This window comes from Anser brachyrhynchus (assembly GCF_964034855.1).
Source record: "Anser brachyrhynchus genome assembly, chromosome: 13".
In the NCBI taxonomy this organism is placed as follows: Eukaryota; Metazoa; Chordata; class Aves; order Anseriformes; family Anatidae; genus Anser; species Anser brachyrhynchus.
The window spans coordinates 14,812,044-14,836,313 of NC_137708.1; the positions used below are offsets into that span (position 1 = coordinate 14,812,044).

A 24,270-nucleotide genomic window follows, 5' to 3' on the forward strand; every position below is an offset into this window, starting at 1 on the left:
TCTGAAATTCATTTTGAAAGATTACTGAAGCATTAATGATTTAAAAGTGGTTTCTACAAGTATTTCTATCAATGAGAAGCCCGAGCTCTGTCAAGGCTAAAGAACATACACAAGGATTTTCAACATTGCTGAATTAGTTTTCTTTTTAATACTTTACACTGTTTTTCATTCCTTAGTGAATGATGGCTATATAATATTTAGGAAATCAGGGTCAGTAGAGTAAATGTTTCTGTAGCAGTTTGGCAGACACACCTTTCATAACTCATAAAGTCACTACTGGAAAGGCATAACTGGGTCACAGAAGTGCATGGTGGGATGCTGCTTTCCAGTTATGCAACCAGGGTAACTAAAGGTTAGAGAAAGCACTTGAATAACGAGCTTTTTGCCAGAAAGAGTGGAAGAGAAAAACAGTGTTTTTAAATGCTGGCTTTCTGAGCAGCAGCCGCCTAACGTGTCTAGTTTGGAGTCATCAAACCGAAATAGAACCGGATGCGTCAGAACTTTGAAGAATGGCAATTCAACATCCCAAAAGAAAAATACATCTACTTGTATTCCAAAATCAAAGCCTACCAGTTCTATGAGCCCAACAGATTATACTGGAGCCATTTGCAGCATGCTGCTCAGCTCTTTCTCCCAGCCCGCTGTAACTGGCTTTATCACTCCTGCCTTGTCCTTTTACTTTATCACCCAGAAACATCTTCAACTTCAAAGAATCTCACATTTTACTTTAATCAGTTTTATCATACTAACCTTAACTTCTCTGTTTCCCTGACAGCTTGTAGCACCTTCGTCTGTTTCTTCCACAAACTTTTTTTCCCCCTGATTCTATGTACTTTACTGCATTACTTCTAATAAATACAATTACTGAGGAATTCTTACCATATTTCTTAGAAAGAAAAGAATAGTGAAAGGAAGTTGCGTTTCAGCCCTGTGAAGGTTTTCCAAGGTTTAGAGGGCTAGGACATAGCCCATGGGCACAAATTATCACATTAACTAACAAATAGCTCCCATCAAGTTGGGATATTAATTACAAAGCTGAATGCTGTACTGCAAAGAGACTAAATAAAATGGTTCTCTTTTAATCACAATTATTTCTCCTGTTACAGCTGCACACCAGATAAATATATTAATCAAAATGACCTCATTTTAGGCATGAGTAGCAGTGTTATATAACCATGTTAAGTATGCTATTTTATTTCCCTCCCGCCAAGGAGAAATGGTGTTTGTCTTACAAGAGTTCCAAAATAAGCCTGGTTATACAGCGATGGGGGAAAGAACAGGAGGGAGAGACGAAAGCAAGAGAATTAGTAAGCAAAATGACTCATTCCCCAAGTGTAGAGGTGATGCTACGCTCCACTATTAAGTATTAGTTGCTCTATAGCAAGCTAATGTTGTCATCGGCAGCCTCAGTGCTCCTCATATGACCAACATTTCTCGGGATGGGAAAAACAGATGTGTTACAGGAACGGAAGCTCCTTCTTTTCAGACCCCTCAATCAGATGACATCGGCTTACAGCATTCCTGCTTTGCTTTCAAGCTGTTTGTGAAGGCTGGCTCCATAAACAAGGAGCCTGCAGAATCAATCCCGTCATTCTTTTTGTTGCTCACTTCTCTGGTGAAAAGTGCCATTCGATTAATTCCTTTTTAGTGCTACCAATCATGCTTTAAACAAGCTCACGAGCACCCTTAAAAGTAGAATATATCCCCCACACACAACAAGTCTGAAACTCATCTAGATTCATACTGCACTACAGAAAAAAGGACCAAGAGGCGTACATTTTTGCAATATAAGATCACTCAGGCAGAGAACTCTGATAAGTGCTGAAAATGTGAAAAACAAATGGCAGGGTATGCATTTCCCATTTGCTCAATACACACACATAAAAGAAACACTGTGTAGGCTTCACTGCAGCATACCAGTGCGTCCAAAACTCAAAGGTTAGTTACATAAATGATAAGGCGTGGGCTTAAATGCTTCATTCAGCTTGTTAATTACTTGCTTTGTGGCCCGAGCCAATGTTCTGAAACAGGTTCATCCAATATTGTGTTGCTTCCTCTGCATTTTCATTTAGTGTATTAAGCTGAAGTGCTGGGAACAATTTGTTGCAATACCTAGGAAGAGTCTGTTTTCTTTTCAAGCAATTTACAGAACAAACTTCATCAGACTAATCTATGGATGCTCTTTAAATGTCCTCCCTATTTCAGAAAGTTATTAAATTTGCATCTTAGAACATTCTCTTTAGGCAAGGGAAGTGCATAAGCACATATGTATAATTGACGTTTTATGTTTTGGTGGTTCCTGCTTTGTATTCTTTTTAATCCACACGTCCAACATGAGGAAATGAATGGCAGTGTGTTAGAGACTTCTCAAAATAAAATACTCAAAATATCTCTGGCAGAGAAGTGGTAGAAGCTATGGGGTAAACGCTATGTTTTAATAGTAGATGGAAATAGTTCCATCATCAGTGAACTGGAATATCTGGTTGATTAGGATCCTTAATGCCATAGAGAAGAACAACCATGCATTATTGAATGGCCTAGCCTAAGAAAGACAGACCACCTGTATATTTCCTAAGATGTGCCGGCAGAAACTGGAGATTCAGAATTCCTTATCTCTGTGGCAATAAATCACATTGTGCTTGGAGCAAGCTGTAGTTATACCACAAGACACCTCATCAAGGTTGTACCTGGGAACCCCATCTAAGATTTACTTCAAACAACAGAATTTGTTTTGAAACTACAACTGGGTAACTTGCCTTGTTTTCATCAGGGTACATTTGCAGACATCTTGATTTCTAACTCAGACACGGGCTAAGAAGCCTATTGAGCCCTTGAATATGTTTTAACAGCTACAGTGAAGTGGAAACAAACATTGCAACTGTCTCAGAGGTTTTGACTCCCAGCATTTAAGAGACTCTAATACGTACTCTTCAAACCTCACCTTCCTATTTCTATATTAAAGCTCCATCTTTTTCCTCTATAATAAAGTTGCCAGTTAGAGATTTCTGAGTCACAAATGCAGATTAGCATTTGGATCTGAATTACAAGTCTTGAAAAATTAAGGTTGACTGAAAGAGGAATCTCATCTAGTCAATTACATGGACCAACTGCAAAATGCAGATTGCAGTTGCAAACATGGGCTGAAGCTATCTGGCTGTATGCACTGCTGTGTGAAAGGTGATGAGATATATCTCATTGCCAGCCTACATGTAACCTTCTGTCCACATCATTCTCCAGATTTTTCAGGAATGTTACCTCTGAAGTCACTCATACCTCTTGGTTCTGCATTTTGGATTGCTTTCTCTACTTCTGCTGGCTTGCTTTACTTTTCCTATTTCATTATTTCCTGCCCATGGGCCGTATCATATCCTTTCATCAATATTTCAGCAGAACGACTCCCTGTTGGAATCAGCATGGATTTCTGCTTAAAAATTGATAGCACAATATGGCCCCACATTTCTGTTCTTATGCACCTGTTCCTCAGTCCCTCTGGCTTTAATACTCTCATTCTTCAGATTGCTCAAACACTAGAGTATTCTTAGCTGTATTTAAACTACCAAATGAATACCATTTCTAAATTAGAACACACATTAAAAATGCCTTTTTGTTAGCAAGTGAGGCTCAACCACACTCTTTAGCTGATTTCACTATACAGATCACTTTTGTCTTCAGGCTAAACATTGTTTCTTCAAATTGAAGATGAAAACTGCAATTAAATATAGGCCACAGATGTTCAGGATGCAGAGGACAAAAATATAGGTTTCATAACTCGACAGTTATGCAACCAGTTGCTTTTCACATATTAAACTGAACATTTAATTTTACGCTCTTATTTACTGTTAATCTAAACACAAATAAACCTCTGACGGGTCCTTAAAATGGTGAGACTTTAAAAAAAAATCCTTCTGATCTATTTTAATCATTGACATTTTTTTTTTCCTCAAAATGTTCATTGTTTTCTAATTTAACGTCAGATCCCCAAATACTCAGACACCCAGGTCTCCATTAAATTACTGAGGTACCTAAATAATGCTGAGGATCCAGGCTTTAATTTTGTTGCAGACCTGGTAAAGATGAGACTATTGTAAAATAAGGTCGTTATATATAAGTGCTATTTACCCATACCTACCAAATCTCATTTAAAGCATCTACCCCAACAGTCCAAGTCCTCTCTGGGACTGGCTGCATGCCACCCTGCAGCAGTGAAACTCTCATCAAACGCAGCACAGTCATACACGCAAGAGACACAATTTTTATAGCAGCTGGATCTAGACTACAGAATTTAATCCCTTAGTAGACAAAAATGATTGGAGGACTAAGCACTTTCTGTACTTACATAAAAATCCTTTTCTTCAACTTAGCTTCCCTCTAGTAAATCACACATTAATTCTCTCACACAAAAACAAAGAAGTAAACCAAACAAGTTGTTCTGTTTGCTGACTGTAAACGGAGAGAGAGTGCATAAATGAATGTTCTTCTAACAACCCAACCATTTATACTTCTAGACCCGTTTTCTAGGGAAGCTTCACATACAAAATTACACTGCCTGCACATCATCTCTGATAAGTTTTGAACCAGGTGGCTGCTCCTTAACCATGTTATTGAGATTTTTACCACACCCTTTCAAACGTGAAGCTGCCAGACAAGTCACCCAGCATGCACATGCACACATACATGCAGAGGAGGTGAGCTTCCATGTGGCTCTGGAATAGCTGCAATACAGAGAGGACAGCACAGGGGACAAGGGAGGGGGGACAAATGCAGCAGGAAATACAGAAGAGAAGGTGTGCAACTCTATATGAGAGCAAACTTCTTCAATTTCAGCATTTGCAAATTTAACTTCTTAAATACTCAGGAGACACCTGAATAGTTTGGCAATAGGAGCACAATTTGCAGGAAAAATATAAACTAAAAGACTTGTTAGGTGTTTTGCCTTTTTTTTTTTTTTTTTAATAAGGTCAAAAACCACTATCTGAATAATAAAAACAATAACAACCAATAGCAGAATAGGAAGACAACCAGTTTGCCCAGAGTCAGTCAAGGCAGTCATTACCAAGTCACTTTTGTTGAAGAATAAAACAGGTCATGTAGAGATCACAGTCTGTATTTTAGATCACAGTGTGAATCTGCAGAACTGATATGCTTCATTTTTAAGCTCAAGAAGTTTAATTCAGACACAGAACAGAGCCTCACGGTGTCATTTTGCAGTCATTTTAGAAGTAGAATTGTACTTTGGAGAACACAGGGAAGAAGAGCTAAGAGCCTCAGATTTCTTAGAACCAAACCTGTGCAAACATCTAGAAGAGCTCCTGACTCTTCTGCAACATCTGGCGAGCTGGAAAACTACACAAACAAGACATCTAATAAACTTGAATTACAGCTGCTGGTATAAAAACCTAATTTATACATCTGTTCGTTCCGAGCCCTTGCAGCCTTGTAAGGGCAGAATCAGATGTTCCCAACCCCTGAAGAAAATCTTCATTAATCTCCTCTAAGAATCTGACACAAGTCAGTTGGGTTTGTCAAGTTCAGCCAAGCTACATGATTCGGGTCACACAAGTCGAGAACAGAGTTTTACTGGTAATGCCGAAAGAGACAGACAGAGAGGTGGTTGTTTTAAACCCCCTGTAACAGCCAGTTTGAATCTGGCAGGCCAATTCTTCTCCACTGCACAAAGCAAGCTTCTCACAGTTTCTAAATGAAGCACAAAGTCCTTAATGCAGTTACTAAATGAGAAGTGGCATCTCAGTGGGCTGCCTCAGTGGATTAATTTTAAATGCATAATTCAATATAGACCCACATAAACCTTTATGAATAGAAATGGAGGTTATATAAGCATGTTCTTACAGTGTATACTGCAAATTCAAAGGCCAGTTTGAGTATAAATCAACTCTTTTATTAATATTTTCACCTTCCCATAGGTTCAACTCTCTAGCAAATGTGCTAATCAGATTACTTTCTTCACTTATACACTGAGATGTCTAAAAGAAAACAGTACTTCAGTGCCAGAGACCAACTTTTTCCCTCAATACTTTGAGGAACGTTTACACTGAGATCATTTTTCAGAGGCCGGCTGCATTGGGGACAGCTCAGTAAGGGCACTGAATGCAAGACCATCGTTTCCCATTGGTGAAAGGGTGAAAGCTGAAGGTCCACAAGTCCTGCGGGGACCTGCATGTCTCGCAACATCTAATGAGCAGAAAAAATGCTGGACATGCTTCTATAGAAAGCCAATGCTGGGAAGCAAATTTGCAGCCCCCTTTTAAGACCCAAGAAATATCCATGGGCAAGTTTAATAAGGTATCGTGTTAGAGTGGCATGTCACCTAAAAGCAAGGCAAAAGCTGTTTTTCTACTCCCTGCCTCCTTTGGAGCCAAAACATATCCACTCCTCAGGGAAGCCAAAAGGAAAACCAGCTTCTTATTTTCATCCCTTCCTAGCTAGACAAATTTGGCACTTCAGAAATGCAGCTTTAGACACACAGGCACTTTGCTACTTCTGCTACAATAATAAATGGTCACATTCCTCACTTTAGCTATCCTTAATGTGCTTTAAGTATACAGCTGTTAATAAACCAAGCCAAAGATCTCAGGAAACCAATATAAAAGAAGGCCTACCTCAGCACCACTTTTCATGTGGTAGATGAACCGTTTCCCATAAATGAATTTCTTCTGAACCAGTAACGATTTACTTCAGTGCACTGAAAAAAAAAAAAAAGGAAAGAAAAAAAAAATCAGATTAGTTTGATGATCCCAGAAATATAGTCATCTTTTTAGCCAGGGATTAATATTGCCTTCAAGCAAGGTAAATCCCTACCATCTCATTGAATGACTGCAAAACTGATCTGCAAAACTGATTAGCAGCTTCACAAGTTAAAAATATGTTTATAGGTTACTACAATTTATTATTAAACATAATCAGATTAATTAAAGTCAGAATGTCAGGCTTGGGCTATTAATAGAAATATTTATGATTGCGCGTTGACAGGAACAGCTACTGTGCTACTGGGCTGTGTATGAACAGCCTAGCTTCAAACTGAACATTGTTTATAGGAGCCAGAAAATGACAGGGGCTTAAGAACAAGAACAAAAAAAATCCAAATATTCCCAAACTTTGAGGAAACTCAGATCTGGATCTGGACCAGAGCATCACATCTGAGTTACAGTTCCACAACCCACAGAAAAAAAACTCTGATTCATATACTTGTTAAACTCTGGAGAACTTTAAATTTAGGTTAAAATCTAACTTTCTATCTTGGGTCCACTATCAATGAAAACATAAAGGAAGGCAATGGTGTGAATGACTGTGGAAATGCCTACGCTGTGCTTTGCAGGGAGATGCAAACTTGCCTTGCTTTCCCTCCGAGTCAGGTGGACGTCAGAGAGCTCTAACCAAAAAGCCACTATGCCATAGGCACCGTGGCACATCAGCAATGCCACATGACAGGCGATGTGTGGTGGCACCTCGTCTGGTGCCAACTCACACCCACGCAGCTCTGGACACGAGCAGAGCGAGCTGTGGTCAGCCTGTGAAATCGCCCACCCTGTGAAAGTTGAGTGGAAGAAGTGTCTGCAGTGACATCAAGGAACTCAAAGAGGCCAATAAGAAGCATTTTAGTAAGAAACAGCTATTAATTACAAGTCAAATTCTGGAGGGGCTACCTAGGAAACACAGATACATTTGTTCAACCATTTTTTCATTGCAAACTGCCAGACAGGGTGAATTTGGGACAATCTCCCCCCAATTCAACATAGTTCTGGCGTAAGCAGGAGAAGATTTGACCCTAAGTTATTTACTGAGACTCATTTTTAAGCAACACAGAAACAAAAAAGCCCAATTATACTCTTATTTAGACCAAACTAATTCCATTGGCTTTAGTAGATTTGTTCCTGACTGACAGAGTTGTTCCTGAGATTTGAAAGAAAGCCCAAAGTGCCACTTAGCATTGAAATCCTTCTTGTTATTTTACATTTCCTTGGAAAATTGCATAAAGTCTGTTCTTGCTTAAGTCACTCCCAGAAAGAAAAACTCTTTGCTGCAGTGCTGTGGTTACAGACCCATACTGTTAATAAAAACAAATGCAAAAGTATAGCAAAAACATCAGTTCTGTCTGGGAAAATTGTTGGTTTTATCTGCTCAGTCAACACAAAAGAGGCTATGTGTGCATGTTTCTAAAATTCTCATTATCAGACTGAAAGGGAAGACTGACAAACTGCTTATACAACGCGAAGAAATCAGATGTTCCAGCAGCCTTGGCTCCGCACACCGCCAGCACCACTGGCTCGGCTTCTTTCACATGGTAGAAGCCATGAGAAATTCATTTTATGGACCAGGCTATTATGCAATGGCCTCAGTTGCATCAGCACAGCAAGGGAAGCACTAGGGGAAGAGTAAATAAAAGTTGAGGCTCTGTGCCTGCAACACGGCAGCCGCCCGCAGAGCGCCTGCAGGAAGCTGAGCCGCTGAGCCCGGCTGGGAGGTCTGCACAGGGAGCGCTCCAGGCACATGCTGCTCCATCCCAGCTCCCTCTGCTATGCTCCAAAAATTAATTAGTCGTGGCAGATTGGCAGTATCACCTGAGTTTTGATCTGTGCCTCCAGAGGAGAAATCCGTATGAAAAAGTTTGGAAAAAAAATATAAGCCATCATCAAGAAATGACACGTGCACTGTTAACTCCTGTGACTTTGGTGGAGCTGCAAACAAGGCTATTGCTACCTGTGAACTGAATGCACCGGGCCAAATCGGTGGTACGCAGCCATAACACCACCTGTGCTGGAGGAAAACCACTAAGCTGTATTAATGGAACATATGAAAGACACCAGAGATCTCATCTGGACAATTACTGGCAGCAGCCCGTTCACAGAGCCCCTAGCTAAAGCTGTACAAACATTTTTTTGCCATACTGCAGCGGGGAGCTTGTGTCTGGAAGTAAAGCAACATGTACTGTAGAGCAGCGCGTCTGTTGGCGTGGAGGCAAGCATGCTGCGTGGAGCAGCTACTCCTCATTTTGGGTTAAAAGACCCTCCAAGACATCTTATCAAATTTGGCTTCAGGGAAATTGCACTTGCTTGGAACTTCTGAATGGTGTCACCAGGTCCTTCATGTAACGCTGTTTGGTGGTACTGCATTACCCGGGAATAAGTGAAGACTTTCACACCCAGCAAGTGCAAACCAAACACATCTCCTCGAGGCTTTAGGTTGATCACGGCCACACTGACCTGGTTACCAGCCTTGGATTCCCAAGTGGTGACACCCACCCTAAGGGCGGATGGACTCGAGGTTGCAACATCACATTTTGTCACAACAGACCACGACACGAACGTCAGAAGGGTCATGCGCAGCACAGAGATGTGCCCTTCCCAGAGGTTCCTGCAAAATGATACGGAGTTAAAGTCTGTGATACAAGATCACAGCTCACCCAGCATTTTGGAGATGGTGGCAGAAAGCTTGAAGTCCGAGCTTTTAAGGGAAGTCAAGGAGCAGGAAAATAAAAACTTTCACTGTGGCCAGTCAAGAACAGGACTAGACCTGAAGTCCACCTTTCAACATGCCCACACTGACACATGCCACAGAATTTGGGCTTTAGTAGCAAGTCATGCTCTGAAACTATTAGACAAATAGCAAGTAAAACTTGATGTTGATAGTCATAGCACTTTATATGCAATGTAAATATTCCTATTGATTGTTCTGTCACAGTATGTAGTGCTTCTTCACAGTCAAATCCCTTGTTTTATACACAATGTGAAGCAAGGAGACATTTATTTTCATTAGGGATCATAACACTAAGAATGCTTATGTAACCAATTGTTCTGTCAAAATGGAAAGCACAAAATGAATCTGATTTTCTTTCATGCCAATACAGATCAGGTCACTCATCTTTGAGGAGAGCTATCTATATCAATGAAATGCTCTACTAAAACAGGTCGTGTATTTCCCTCTTCTTTGTAATATGTATGATCTGAGATCCAAACTGAGTAAACACCTGTTGTGTCTAAAACAAAGCTCCAATTTTATGTAGATAGATCTTAATTTGTACATCTAGTGACAGAAAAGTCAGTTTATTAAATCCTGTATGAATAAAACATGCTTTCACAGCTCACAAAGTCCAGTGAAGTTATTTCACCCCACACGTACACCTGGTAAAATGCTGACCCTTTGGGGGGCACATCTCCCCTCCTCTGCTTCTCACCAAGTGTCACTTTGCTTCGTTTGCCCACGTCACCAGTGACAGAGCTGGCATTTAGGACAGCAGGAATGACGCACTCACTAGAAGCCAGCCAGCAACATCATCTCCTCCTGCCTTGCTAGCTCTCGATGGTGCCAACGACATCGTTAGGGAAGGCTGCTGCAAGTAGTTTGAACTCTATGGAAACACAACACGGCCCCTGAGACTTAGACCCTTTTCCATACATTGCTGCAGTTGCTACAATGACCTTATTGTGTAACTTGGAAAAAGTTACCTCAATGCCACAGAAATGTATTCCTGAGAAATGTGGAAAGCTTCTAATTTTAAAACACTCTACCTCACCCCACTGTGTTGGAAAAATACCTGTAAATCATAACTAATTTGGAGGTCAGAATGGGATAACAGAGAAAATATAATAGAGCGTTAACTTAAATTGCTTTAAAAAGTAGGTTAAAGTGATCTTTAAACAGGGCAGAATTGCTAGTATCGATAGGTATGCAATCTTGGACTTGTAAAGTATGGCTGACTACAAAACAAGTAAGAAGTGTTTCTGATCTCACAAATGAAAAGTAAAACAATTTAGAGAGAGAAGCTCTATTTTTTTAATGGACCTATTCTGTGGCAGAGAGAGGGAATGCTGGAGTGAGAGTTTCAGGTATGAAATATCTTTTGTATTTGGATTGTTTACATCAATTCCTTCTTTCTGCCTTTTTATCTGTTTCATACAGAACTATGTCAATTAAATACTCCACACCGTCATCCATTTCCATACCTATTTGTTGTTTAGTGATTATCTTGGTTTATAGATCAGAATAAGAATCTACAGTTAATAATCCTGTTTACATAAACTGCCTGTAGATTTTTCTTAACTGCTTCTAAAAAAAACAGCTATTAAAATAGCTTATTTTTAAATCCCTCCTAGTACAATGGGAATCATAATAGCATCTCTCAGTTTCTGTAGTCAATAATCTGCCCCTCAGTCAGGAGAAGCTGCTAAACTTTGGCTTAGCTCACTTCTGAGAAGCTGCATTTTTAACACAGGTCTTACAGCAGTTCTATTTAAAGAGCTGCGGTGCTGTGGGCTCCACCAGCAGGTCACAACACGCTTTGATGTGCAGCGCAGTCAAAGTGCTCACCTGCTTAATGGGGCTCAGAATAAGGAAAGAGGTCTGGCAACAGAGCGTTACCTCCTGGACCAACTAACCTGGAAATGTGCAGACTGTGTCAAATGGAAGAAGAAAAAGACCCTGACAATGGCAGTGGGCATCTCTGATGCATTTCCATTCATTTACAAGATCTTATTGTCCTGCTTCCTCATGCACAGGGGGAACAGATGGATAAAGACCTTCCAAATAAAGCCCCCTTCTGATACCCTTCCTTAGGCTAATACACACCCCACCGTGCAGGAGTACTTTGAATTACAGCTTCCCGCTCTGAGCCTCTTGTTTCTCGAGTTGAACTGTCATTCGTCCATAATCATTCACCTTCATCCAGCTATGCCTCTTCATTCATCCAGCTTGAAATATCTGAGCGACCTTTTCTGTTCTGGGCAGATGCACTATTTTGTGCTCCAGGTTCAGAATTTGCGGTTTATTTCACTGGCCTACTTTCATAAAATATATTAAAAAACATTCTCAATGAAAAAACAGAGGTTTCACTCAACCTCTGCTGTACAAACTAACCCAGACCGTAACAACAGCAACAGCTTGGAACGAATATTAACACTTTGGGTATAATACTTCTGGACAGCATAGAAGACACAAAAAGCCACTACAGCAAGCAAGAAATCGAGGCCAGAATCCTACTAAATAAATAAATAAATAATGCTCAGATTCCCTAAATGTGAGAGGTTTCACACGATAATTACTGACATTTTGGTGACAGTTGATGAGGCATGTTTGTCAAACCAGGGTAAGTCTCTAATATGAATGTAGGTAGGCTATCACACACTAGAGGAAAAGACAAAGATGGATGTCTTACTTTTTAAGGCTGCTAATCACATCACTGATTACTAATACCCTTCAGATGTATCACCTTCCAGTAACAGCTCTAAAGGACAAAGTATTTTCACAGGCTAATGTCTTTCCTGTATTGATCTCAAAAGCACTTAGCTGAGCGGGTGGGACAAACTCAGGAATTACTTATGCTGTGATAGATGTAGATAAAATAGATTTAATATTTCAAATCACAACACTTAAAAAGACAATGTAATGCTGCTTAGGGAGGCCCTCTCTATCCAAACTTTCTAACATGAAAAGGGCTAGTATTTAGCGTTTTCAGTATGGGTAGCATGGGTCATTCTTCACTATTCTAAGCCCTTCCTTCTAATTATGTTAATTGAAATGAGTATTGGCTCTTCAACTATATATGAACTTTAGGCTTTCTTTTATTCTTTGGGTATATTTAAGGAGATGTGTACACCACATTCTGTTAATGAAAATGCCAGAGTTATGCTAGAGCCGAAGTGTGTAGCCTTGGAGATTTTTGAGTCTTTTTCCTTTTTAAACTGATTCATTCCCCCTCAAGCCCAGCTAATTGTAAGTAGATTCACAGCTGGATGAAAATGTAACAGATTCACTTTTAGCCCAAGTCTTTATAGCTCATTACAGCAAGCGGAACCTCCATAATCTCCAGCTAGGTGCACGCCAAATTGCTGTCTCTCTAATCTCTCCTGTAAAATCATCAGATTCTACATCTGGCTGGGATGAAGATCAACCTCTAGCCAGGCAGCACTTGTTCTAAGCAGCAGAATTAAAATTCCAAACTGCAATGCCCTGTTTGCACATGTTCATGTATTTTCCTGCATGGTCCCACAGCAAAACTGAATTCACCATGCAAGCTACTTTTCCCCATAGCTGTCACCAATTCTCAGAGCCTTCTTGTAACAACAAGGTAACATATTTTTCCATACTTTATACTCCAAAAACTCCATTATATCATCAACAGAAATATGCCTCTCTCTCAGACCGCTCTTCTCTGTCTTCATAAAAGCCTCCATTCTCCTTATTGTAATAGTGTACTTATAAGTGCACAGTGAAATACGCTTTCTGTAACACCCAGAACCCTTCTGTACTCCTTGGGGATAGCACTAGCACCCTCTGCTGTCATATATAAGCACCAAATTAAGTCAGCTGAAACCCCCGTCTTGGTACTGGGCACTGGGAATCTCAAGGGACAGCTTTCTAGATCCTTCACTAAAGACCCTGAGCCATAAAAATTCACAATTACATTGTTGGCAGTGTCTTCACAATTACTTCAAGTCTGCTTATTTTCAAAGATAGAATAGTGACAGTGTCTGGAAATAATCATGATTTTTTTTTTCAATCATTCAGTAGGAGCTTATTACATTAGTTATTTGCACTCATCGAGGACCTAAAAGCTACATGTGGCCAATGGGAAATCAAAGCCTCACTAATACAGCTACCAGCTTTTATAAATGCAGCAATATATCACTGATGTTTCAATGCTTATCCTCTAAAACCACCTTCTAAACTCGTGATATATGAGACTTCGTTTTGATTTTTTCATCTACATGCTTTTTGTCCTCTTAGTTGCAAAGAGAAACTTGAATACATTACCTCCAAAAATCCAGAAGACAAGTACATACCAAATGAAGCATCACATAGTTCTCATGTGCTTTTCTTCTTTTTCAAAGTGGCCTCAAGATGTCTTAAAGCAGCTGGCGAGTAATTTCAGAACACATTCAAATGATCATATACAAGGTTTCCTGTGCCTAGAGGAGTGCTAGCCTTCAAGCCAACCATCAACTAAAGGAGCAGCAACTCCCAAACAAAAGGAGAGCCATCAGCTCTGTGATGTTTCCACCTTTTAAATAGCTAGATTTAGAAGAGTATATTAGTCTGAACAGTTGTGTTGATCAGTCCTACATAAAACCATCTGAAGCCACATAAAATCATCTGAAGACAAAATCTATGCAGTATATCCATACAGAGAGTCTATATTGTCCAAATACCTCTTTTTTATTTTTTCCTTAATCAATGACGGCCATCTATTGCTCTTCTCTTCCCAGGAATTACATCACCATCACGGACAACTACATTTAATAGTAAACCAAAAATGAGAATGCAATACAAAAGCAGTTCCTTCGAGACTAGGAACTTCCTTTCCTTACAAAAACATATATACATACCAAACAAATAAGAAACAATTTTAAGACCAAAAGCAAACACAGGGAAAGAGAGATTCTAGTACCATATGTAGTACTTTAGGTGAAGGATCACAGTCCACACTAACAAAAAGAGAAGAGTTTGCTGAATAAAGAAATGTGTGTATTTTACACAGGGTAAGTAAGCTTCTGATGGGATGTCATCTGTACAAAACTTCAGGAATCAAAGCTGAGTATGGTCATTTACATTATGCTCAAAAGTTTCAGAGAAATACAAATGTTTCAGGTCTTTGCAAGAGAAGATATGCTTCTTAAAATAGAGAAAAACAAGTAGTAAAATAAGCCTGGATTACCAAACCAGTTGTGAAACTCTTACTCTTCCTTGTGCTAGTACAAAATAAGCAGGATCTATAGCTTCAGTGAGCCTACTTAGGTAAGTGAGTTTTCACCTATGTAAAAAAAAAAGTCTCACAGTCTAGCTCCAAATTAATACTGCTTTCAAAGATCAAGATCTACATATATAAATCCTGGACAAGACTGGAAGATCGAAGTCTTTCAAATGAGCTGATCTGAAACCAAATTTTTTGTTTTGCAATTAATCCTATCAACAGATAACTTTTTCCTTAAAAATACCTACTGACTTTCCAGCTGAAAACTGTCCATTAGCCAAGTCAGCCTTCAAATTTTGAATCGACTGTAAACAAAAACCACTTTATAAATGTGCAATGCTGCAAAAAATGAAAAGGACCGGTAAGTGCCATTGCCATTTAAACCACTAACATCATTTTATAAAGTTTCTTTTTCAAGCACCTGCTCCCTTCAAAGCCAATAGCAAAACTTCTGTCATTTTCAGACTGATGTTGAGCTACCAGTTAAAGCATGACGATGCAAGGAGGAAAGTAGATGCCCCCTTTATAACTAACATTAAACACACAGCCACATGAACATGAAGAACGGAGCGGCGTTTGTTAAAAACAAGGTGCCACCTTTCTAGGTAGCAAATCGTTCCCATCCCTGAAACACTCTTTAAGAGAGAGAAAATTTGCTGATGAATCTCACAAAAAAATAAACCACAATAGACCACTATTTGCCGTAATTAAAGGAAGGACTTTCTGTTGTTGTTTGGAATGCTCAAATTATCCCACATTTCCAAAGGTATAACCAAAAATGGAGTGTATGCTAGAGCATGGTGGTTTTCTAGCACATGAGAGAGAAAAGGAGGTAAGTAGCTCCAGGCCAGTCCAGCAGGCATCACTGAGCAAAGCACAAGACCCACAGCTCTGTGATTTCAAACCACACGAAAGCCAAAATTACTCCAACTCATAGTGCTGCTTCGATCCTACAGCTATCACAAGACAGGTCCATTAACAATCAGAAGCAAAGTCAGACTGTCCATCCCAGAGCATTACACACAAGTGTGATGACATCAATGCCCGTGAGTCATGATGCGTCAGTGCACAGCATCACGTCTATTTTATAGCATACGTTAATTTCTTTGCCAAAGCTACATTGCACAAAACACTGGGTCGTTCATGGAAACTTTAAAAGCATGTTTTGCAAGGGAAATGTTTCAAAAGCCTGAAGCATGTCTTCTTAGAACAGCACTGTCTTTTAGTCGAATGTGTAAGTATATAATATATTGATCAAGTTTTCCTAGTAGTTGGTAGCAGGAAATGCTCAGCTTCCTAATACTTCAAAATTATGCCCCAGATGGCATTTCTTCACTGTGTTTTTACACACAACAGTCTCATCAAAAGTTCTAAGTCCCTTATTTCTCAAAAAAAATCACAGTAAAGAAGTATTTAAATGGAGTTAACACAGCTATTGGCAATACAAAGAAGGATGCTTGTGTAATTTGCTATTGTACAATCTGGGGCATTTCACTCCATGCTTTGGCTTTCTTCTTGGCCAGGGATAGCCATGGTGGTTCAGCAGGGCTGCATGGTGTCAGTGGCAGGTTAGAGGAGTGTCTTGTTTCCTTTTCAACAGCAGGAATCACAGATGCTTCCTGAGCAATAGGTCCAACTTTACCTGCCAACAACAAGATATCCATCACTCATCAGAAGGCTAGAGAGTTAAAAGCTCAGTTTCTGCCAATAATACTTCCTTCTCTGTCAAGCAAATCATTTTACAGCCCAGAAAGTCTGTGACTCAAAAATAAAAGTCGAAGGAATTGTTGAACCGGGTATCACTGGCACTATCTGGTCCAGCTACAATGAAAGCTAGGACTAACTACTGCAATGGAAAAACGGATACGAAGCTGTTAGTTGACAATCTGCCTGTAAAAGAATCTTCTCCTCAGTCCCAACGGCCAAGTGTGTAGCCCCTGATATGTCAAGATATTCTTCAAAATTCTTCAAACACACAGAGTTTTGCCCCAGGTATTTTTATAATACATATTTTTGGCTAATTCATTTCTTAATCTTTTCAAACTCCTAATTGTCATGACAGTGCATAGCAAGAAGTTCCACAGGTTTATTCTGCTCTGTAAGTGGCAAGAAAATCTAGGAATAAGGCTCCTGAGTATGCAGGAAAATGGAAACAAAATGTCTGCAGGGCAAGGATCACCTCAGGCTCGCTGAGGTCTTAAAAGTAACTGGTATGTGTTTCTCAACTCTGAGAAGTATAAAGACTTACTTTTCAGTCTTCCTTGCCAGCACAAATACTTCTCCAGCAATATTATTAAATACTAAGTAGAGGTCAAATGCTTTATGCTCTTGGACTTGCAAGCCAAGAAGGCGGGACTCTGGTGGAGCTAGGTGTTCCTTTTAATTGCAGCCTAACACAAGCCTGTCATCCTCACAAAGGACAGAATACTGCAGATATGACTCCTTGTATGACTATTTAGAAAAGGCATCCTCCCTCCATCTTGCTTGAGAATTCTCAAGATTGGTATCTTCAGACAGCCTGGAATGGGGCTTCATGGCAGCTGTGGGGCTCTGAACAGATGCAGCCTCTCATTTCTTGAGACATAGCTCACAAGTCTTTTAGCATCATGCTCTCTCCATCCATTTCAACCCAGACACTACTTTATTTCTATGTCTAAGTCAAACTGGGAAAACACAAACCTTTTCTCATAGTTATTAGCCTGCGTGTGGCATGTGGCAGGCAAGATGAGGCTGCTGTGCTCCAGCAAAAGAACAGAGGCCACACACAAACTTGAGCAATGTTGAGTACAAGAAACTTGATCTTGCTTGCACTTAAATCAATGAAAAATGTCAATCAGCTCCACCAGTCACACTCCTGATCAAAGCCAAAGAAGTTCCATATTGCCACTCAGGAGGTCTCTGATCTTTTAATAATCCTGGCTCACTGGTAGTCCTTGCAGGAGGCAAGCTATACTTAGGAATACTGGAGGAAGTGTACCATCCATTAAAAACAGGCTGCAGCTCTACATATGCAGTAAATTTTTCAGAAAGGGATGTAAAAATTGAACTGTACTGAAATTTTGAAAATGAACTTTCACTTTTTGGGAGAATTCCTTCTTTGTAATAAGCAAAAACGAATATAAAACCCTACGTGTGCTTTAAACGGCACAAAGTAAAACAAAACCCCTAAACAGTGGCTCATGCCTATTTGAAGGCAGACAGACTTTGGGACAAACCTCACCGTGCTCAGGGTGAAGTGAAAGAGAAGAGGCAAGCTAAGAAATCTTCCCATGGTTATGGGAACATGTGAACTTGGGCTGCCACAGAGCAATACCAAAACAGTCACACTCAGTAAAGCATGTATCTGATTTACTGGAATTTGTTTCCTAACTTAGCTGACAGAGTTGTTCTGGTTTTTGCTGCTGTGTGCAGGATGTGTGCATTGCATACAAAACCTCAGCCATCCATCAAAGGAGAAGAAAACTGTTAATAGTTAACATAAGCCAAAAAGCAAAATCTAAATTCTTAACTCCTCTGGATATTAACTTTACATCCTTTCCATCAGCACCTTCAACCAGACAAATTGCTATCTATGCTAATGGGAACCAAATCAGGAAAGAGGAGAGGTTACATTTGGGATTCCTGTTTTCCTACTCATGTGCTTACAGCGCTGAACATTTCCTAAGCATTAGGGCATGGTTTTCTGAGCAGTTGAGGAGTGGTGTTTTCCTTAAACATCAGCTCTAGTTAGAGCTTTTTGCTGTATTCCAAGAGTGGAAGGCTAGACTATCCCTATAAATGCTATTCTTGGAGGGGGATGTCAGGAAACTAGGCCAGCTCTTGGGGAGAGGCGATGCAGAAAATTTTTTAATTCTGCTGCAAGGCCTACAAGTGGTATGAGTTCCAGTAAATGAGTAGCAGTGCACTTTGTGCACTTCTATATTGCTACTGAAAGCTGTGTGGCTTCCAAGGTTTGGATGATAAAACACAGAAATCCAGCCTATTTTTGCCAGCCTTTCAAAGGAAGACTTCCTTTTAATCTGAGCAAAACTCTTGGCCTGTTTATGTCTCATATCTTACTTTGCACCTAAAACTGTAAGACAAAGTTGGCCTGTAACAGAATCCTTTTTAAAAAAGATTGTATTTTCAACACACACGCACAACTGACATCAGGCTAGCAGCTGACATCAGAGCCTCTGTGCTGGTGCACATCCTCAGCTGGTCAGGTATCTGTAGTAAGGGAGAAAGCTTACGTTGTAGCACTTGTAAATTCCAAAAGGGACAACAAGCCTGTAAACAACTACTACAGAGAACAGGCAGGGATGTACTCCCTTAGTATCTCAAATACAACAATTCTGGGTGCTGGTGGACTACAAGGGGAAAGTAGTCAGGTGCATGCGCTTATTCTAGACATCATCTCTTAGTGACAGGAACCTGGATCAGAAAAGCTACTTCTCTGATAGTGGGGCATTTCTTATCTTCTTAGGCAGCATCTGAAATCAGTGGTTTTCAGCTAGCACAAGATGCTTTTACAGCTGAAGACCTGGCTTATATCTATCTAGTTGGAGTGTGTCTCTGAGGTTTGGCACCACACTGAGTAAGCAGGGAAGGATAAGTTGCAGCCCAGCAGTAGCCCTGGAAGAGAGATGTGAGTCACGATGTCTGAGTCACACTCTTCCCCTGCATCTTTCTTACAGAGAATCACAGTTACCAGGGCAGGAGAGGGGCCATTCAGCCTCTGTGTTCACCCGAGGGTGGAACTGACTCTTGCCTTTATTATTGTTGATGCATGTTTATCTAATCTTTTCTTAAACACATCCAGCAATGGAAACTGAAGACCCTCTGTAAGCAACATATCCTATTCTGTACTTGAGTACTCTTATTGTTAGGAAGTTTTTCAACCTCTCCAATGCATTTTAAGCGCATGCAGGACATAAAGATTAGTCTCTTCCTCTCTGCAGCAAAGTCTTCTTCTCTAGACTAAACAACTCCCACTCCCATCAGTATTTCCTGGCTGACTGTAGGTCTGGAAGACCCAACCTTTTTTGCTGTTCTTTTTTGGATGCTCTCCAACTTCAACTGCTCCCTGGAAAATATTCTTTAGTATTGACCCTTGCCAGTAATACATCACCAAATTGTTTATGTGCCATTTCATGAACTGGCAATGGAGATGAAAGTTCATCACTTGCTTTCTCTGCTAAGTGAGCGAGCCAATACAACTTATACATATGATATAATACATATAGGACTTATATGCAAACTATAGTCTGAACAGGCCTTATACAAAGTATGCTGATTATTCAATAGGTAGCAGTCTGCCCCCATTAGCTACCACACTCACCACTTACTTGCGTAAATTATAGCCACTATGTAAAGATGTAGCTGAACAAGAATACCTGCTGCAGCAGAAATACTGGTCTTCATTTGTGGTTTCTTATCCTGAGAGCTCAAGCTAGGAGACATATTCTTCTTCAGTATGTTCTCACTCGCACAGATCACATGCTACAAAAGGAGGAAGAGAAGAAAAGAATGCAAATAAGAAACCTGCCAGCCAGTTGCTCTCATAAAGGCTGCCACTGGAGCCCTGGCAGCATCTCCAAGCCTAACTGTGGAAGTGCAGAAAAAGCTAGACAGGAACAGCTGGGTGCATCCTATGGTAGGGAGGGACAGGGCAAGAAAAAAGACAGCTGTTACAAATAGAGGATTACTGCACATGCAAGCAAGTTTTCCTCGCTCTCTGACAGATGGGGAATTGAAGGGCTTGCCCAAGGGGCACAGGGAATATATGCAAGAGCCAGTGGAAAGGCTAAACTTTCAGTACACAGTTCCTGGAGCAGAGCAGCAAATGCTGTCTGTAGGTCACCAATAGTGAGGAAGCTGCTGCAACTCACAGCAGCTCTTGGACTACATAAATACATTCTGGGCAATAGACAAGCCCTAAAAAGGTTCAGGTTTGAATAATGAAAGAGAACATATAACCCAGATTTGAAACTAACCACTGATTCACAAAGTATAGTCACACATTTGTTTATTTATTTGTATCAGTTGTCTGTCTTAATACATTTCTAAGACCAGTCCTAAAAATCAGCTTCAAGTAGTGCTAATAACCTGCCTCACATCAAGATGATAAAGAGCAGTGTGCACAAATACCCAGACAATCTGGTCCAGGATTCACACCCAAGCAACTTCACTTGGTACTCTACCTCCTCTTGATCCACTTTGGTCGAAGCTTTGTCTTCAGCTTTATGTTCTTTGGCAAGAGGGTGGCCCTGGAAACCCTTTTGTTTTAGTTTTGCCATGGAGACCCAAGCCGGTTCAGAGGAAGAAGTTTCCAAATGTGGAGAGGAGACTTTTTCTATAAAAGAAGCATTTTTGAAGTAAAGAAGGGATTTAGGTCAAGTCTGTCTGAAGCTAAAGTGTTTTGTATTTTAAATCCTTCAGCATCTGTAACACTCTTTGAACACTGCGGAGATAAAATTACCTTCCCTGATGATTCTGTCCTTGGCAATAACTGTTTTTCTGTTTATTCTGGATTTTTTGACCTGACTCTGCTTCCGTTTAAGTCAATGGCAGAACTCCCACTGAGATCATTGTGAACCAGATTTTGCCTTTGAAAAAACATCCTTACATTGCAAATTAAATGAGTAAGATAACCATTATTTTTTCATGTAGGCAGTAAAATACAGTCTGCCTTTTCACTTTTTAAGTATTTTAAAGTAAGTGACTGTAGGAAAAAAGATCACACCTAAATGCAACTCCTAGTTAAGGTCTGAGTTGCTTCAGTCTGGAAAAATAACTACAGAACAGCAGCAGCTTTTAAAAAGCTATGCTAAAACTCCAACTACATGCAGAAATAGGTTGTACCAGAAATGTTTCAGATGCCCTTAAGCTATTATTCTGTTATTGTTCTCACTGGAACACACCCCTCAGTAAGATAAGCCAAGAATTCTCGACTGACCAAACGATCAAGCTATTAAATCTCAGTGCTAACAAACTCAAGGCTGAACTCAGTCCTCTTCAAGAGGATTTCTATCTTTTGTTTGCCATTCTGTCAAGGGTCTTATATGATCACTGTTTTCTACAATGTTTTAATAAAAATAAAACATAAATACCTGAAGGTTTGCTACCATTTTGCTTCTTTGACACTTCTTCTGATCTTGTTTTGGGAGGACTTTTGTCTTCTAGGAGATCTGTTTTTTTAACAAATGATTTTGTGCTGACTGGAAGGCCTGGAGGTGGCTTCCCATTGCCCCCTGACTTCTGATCCTCCTTGACTGAAGCAGAAGCAGCAGTGGGAGCAGCTGAGGGAATCAGCTTTGGAGACTCAGCACGGTTTTCATTCTGGTACTTGAGTAAAGAAGATGTTCTCCTCAGTCTGACCCCAAATGGATTTTCAAAATTTTGTGCTTCACGGTCAGCCCATTCCATAGAAGAATTCAAATGCAAATCACCATCCTTACAGTCTCGATCAAATCCATCCAGGTTGTTTTTTGTGGATTCCTGGATGCCTGCATATTCTTTTGTCATTCCTTCAAACAACTCTGGTTTTATAGGGGAGGTTGGGGAACTTCTGTTATAGGAATCTTCCTTTGAATTTGAACCCCCTGAGAGAGATCTCTGCCATGCTGGTGCAATGGTAAATCTAACTGGTTTAGCAGCCGCAGTCTTTAGTGGACTTTTTACATTTTCTTCTGAAGATCGACTTTCTTTCTCTGTTTTTCTGTGAGAGGCTGTACTGCTTACCTGCTCCTTACTGTCATCGTTAGAAGAGATATTACTCTTTAATCCAGCCAAACTTGAAGAAGCAAGACATCCAATGGAAAGTTCTTCAGAAGTGTATGATGTGCTGGTTTGTTGACTGACTTGGTTACCCTTTGAAGCAGGACAAGGTATTTCTGCTTTAAAACTTACTTCCAATTTACTGGGAGGTAGCACGCAACCTGCTTCTAACACAGGTGCAGCAGAGTCTTGTTTGTTTTCTGTATTGCCTTTGGATGACTGAAATTCCATCATTTCATAAGTTTCTTTGTCATTTCTTGTTGCTGAACAGTTTTCAGACTTCAGAACAGCCACTGTCTTGATGTCAGAAGGAGGCCCTGAATCAGCTAGAGCAACCTGTGAAGTGCTCTGTGCAGTATCTGAGACAGACTGATTAGAACAGTTCTGAATAGCACCCAGGCAAGCTTCTACTTTGCCAATACACGGTGCATCCCCCTTTCCCTGGTCTTCGATGTTTTGGTCCACAGATTTTGCTGGGGACCTTTGTGCAACATCTGCCAATATATTTATGGTCTCTGTTTCTGTGCCATTATTAAACAAGTCAGCTGCTACTATGTCTGGAAATGCAACAGCTCCCACTTCAATTTGTTGAGATTTTGGAAGTGCAGATACTTCAATATTGGTATTTTGCTGATGTAATTTCAGTTCACCAGCAGACTCATCTGAACAGCACGGCACTTCTGCACTGTGTGGTTCCTCCAGGTTAACTGGAGAAGGCTCAGGTCTCAGAAGGGGTGCAGCTGTGTTATTGTCATGGTCTGTGTCCGGAAGGCATTCGCCTCCTTGCAGCAAAGTACACAAGTCTTCTGCCACAAGTGTGGAATCGCAGGAGTCAGGAGCAGCATCATCAGTGGGACATTTTACACCTGGTGTCTCCTTAGAACCACTTTCCTTTGTACCATATTCCACCTGGGCTGATAAGCCTATATTAAACAAAAGAGAAGTGCATGCCCTTAAAGGTTACAACTCAAGTACTGTTTGTATCAGTAAGTCATTTCAGATATGCAGTCATTCAGCATTATTTCCCCACGTTTGGCTGCCGTTATCTGAGAAATATGGATGTTGAAAGCATATTTAGAAATTAACTGCCCAGTAGCATGTGTAGTTTGAATACACCTAATGCCAGGAAACACTGAAAGTTGTTGTCAGCTTAGAGTGTACTAAATCAGTTGCTGTTTAGTTCTTTTTTGCACATATACCCATATGTAGGGCTAATATCTGGATTTCCCTAGACATTTCTTCATGCGTATGCCTAGAAAGACTGCCTAGAATGATCAGGATGATTTTCTGTATTTGAGCAGAACACCACAGCATCAGGTAGATCTGCCTCCTGAAGCTCCAGCAGGGCTACAGAACATCTGGATAGGTTAGGTATATCTGCACACACAATAACTCGAATGTGTTCTGTGAAACAGCCCAAGGGAACTACTGCAGTGATCTTTGCACGCAGTGTGAGTTCAGCAACACCTCTGGGGGCTGGTGTTACCCTTTATCAGCTGTACCGTGCATTTAAAGTAAATCCAACCCTCCCTGAGCACCTGAGACCCACCAAGCTGCCCTAATATCAGATTGGGAAATTTGGGATAAAAATACACCAGCGAGTGTCCATCATAACTGATACCTTCACGGGCATCCTCAGGCCTGTACCATGCATGTAGCATTTCCTGGTTTTAATGGACCCTGACCCTGATGAACCCTGCCCTTCAATGCTGAACTGACAGTCTGTGTTAAATGCATCAGAATGGCAGATAACAAACTCAATTCTTGTACAAATCTTCTGATTAGCAGATTCAAATTAATGAGACAGAAAT

The 24,270-nt window shown here is 40.4% G+C and overlaps 1 protein-coding gene across 8 annotated transcripts in view; it reads right to left on the reverse strand.

Moving 5' to 3' along the window:
* Positions 1–14,145: 14,145 nt before the first annotated feature.
* KIAA1210 overlaps positions 14,146–24,270 on the reverse strand; it is a 61,196-nt gene continuing 51,071 nt past the window's right edge. For all 8 annotated transcript variants that reach the window (XM_080553980.1, XM_080553976.1, XM_080553981.1 and 5 more), the window contains 4 exons: positions 21,793–23,382; positions 20,884–21,035; positions 20,077–20,182; positions 14,146–16,343 (listed from right to left, as the gene is read on the reverse strand). In XM_080553980.1, the coding sequence (XP_080410106.1) occupies positions 16,171–16,343; positions 20,077–20,182; positions 20,884–21,035; positions 21,793–23,382 (2,021 nt within the window). In that variant the 3' untranslated portion in view covers positions 14,146–16,170. The remainder of the gene's footprint in view (positions 16,344–20,076; positions 20,183–20,883; positions 21,036–21,792; positions 23,383–24,270) is intronic.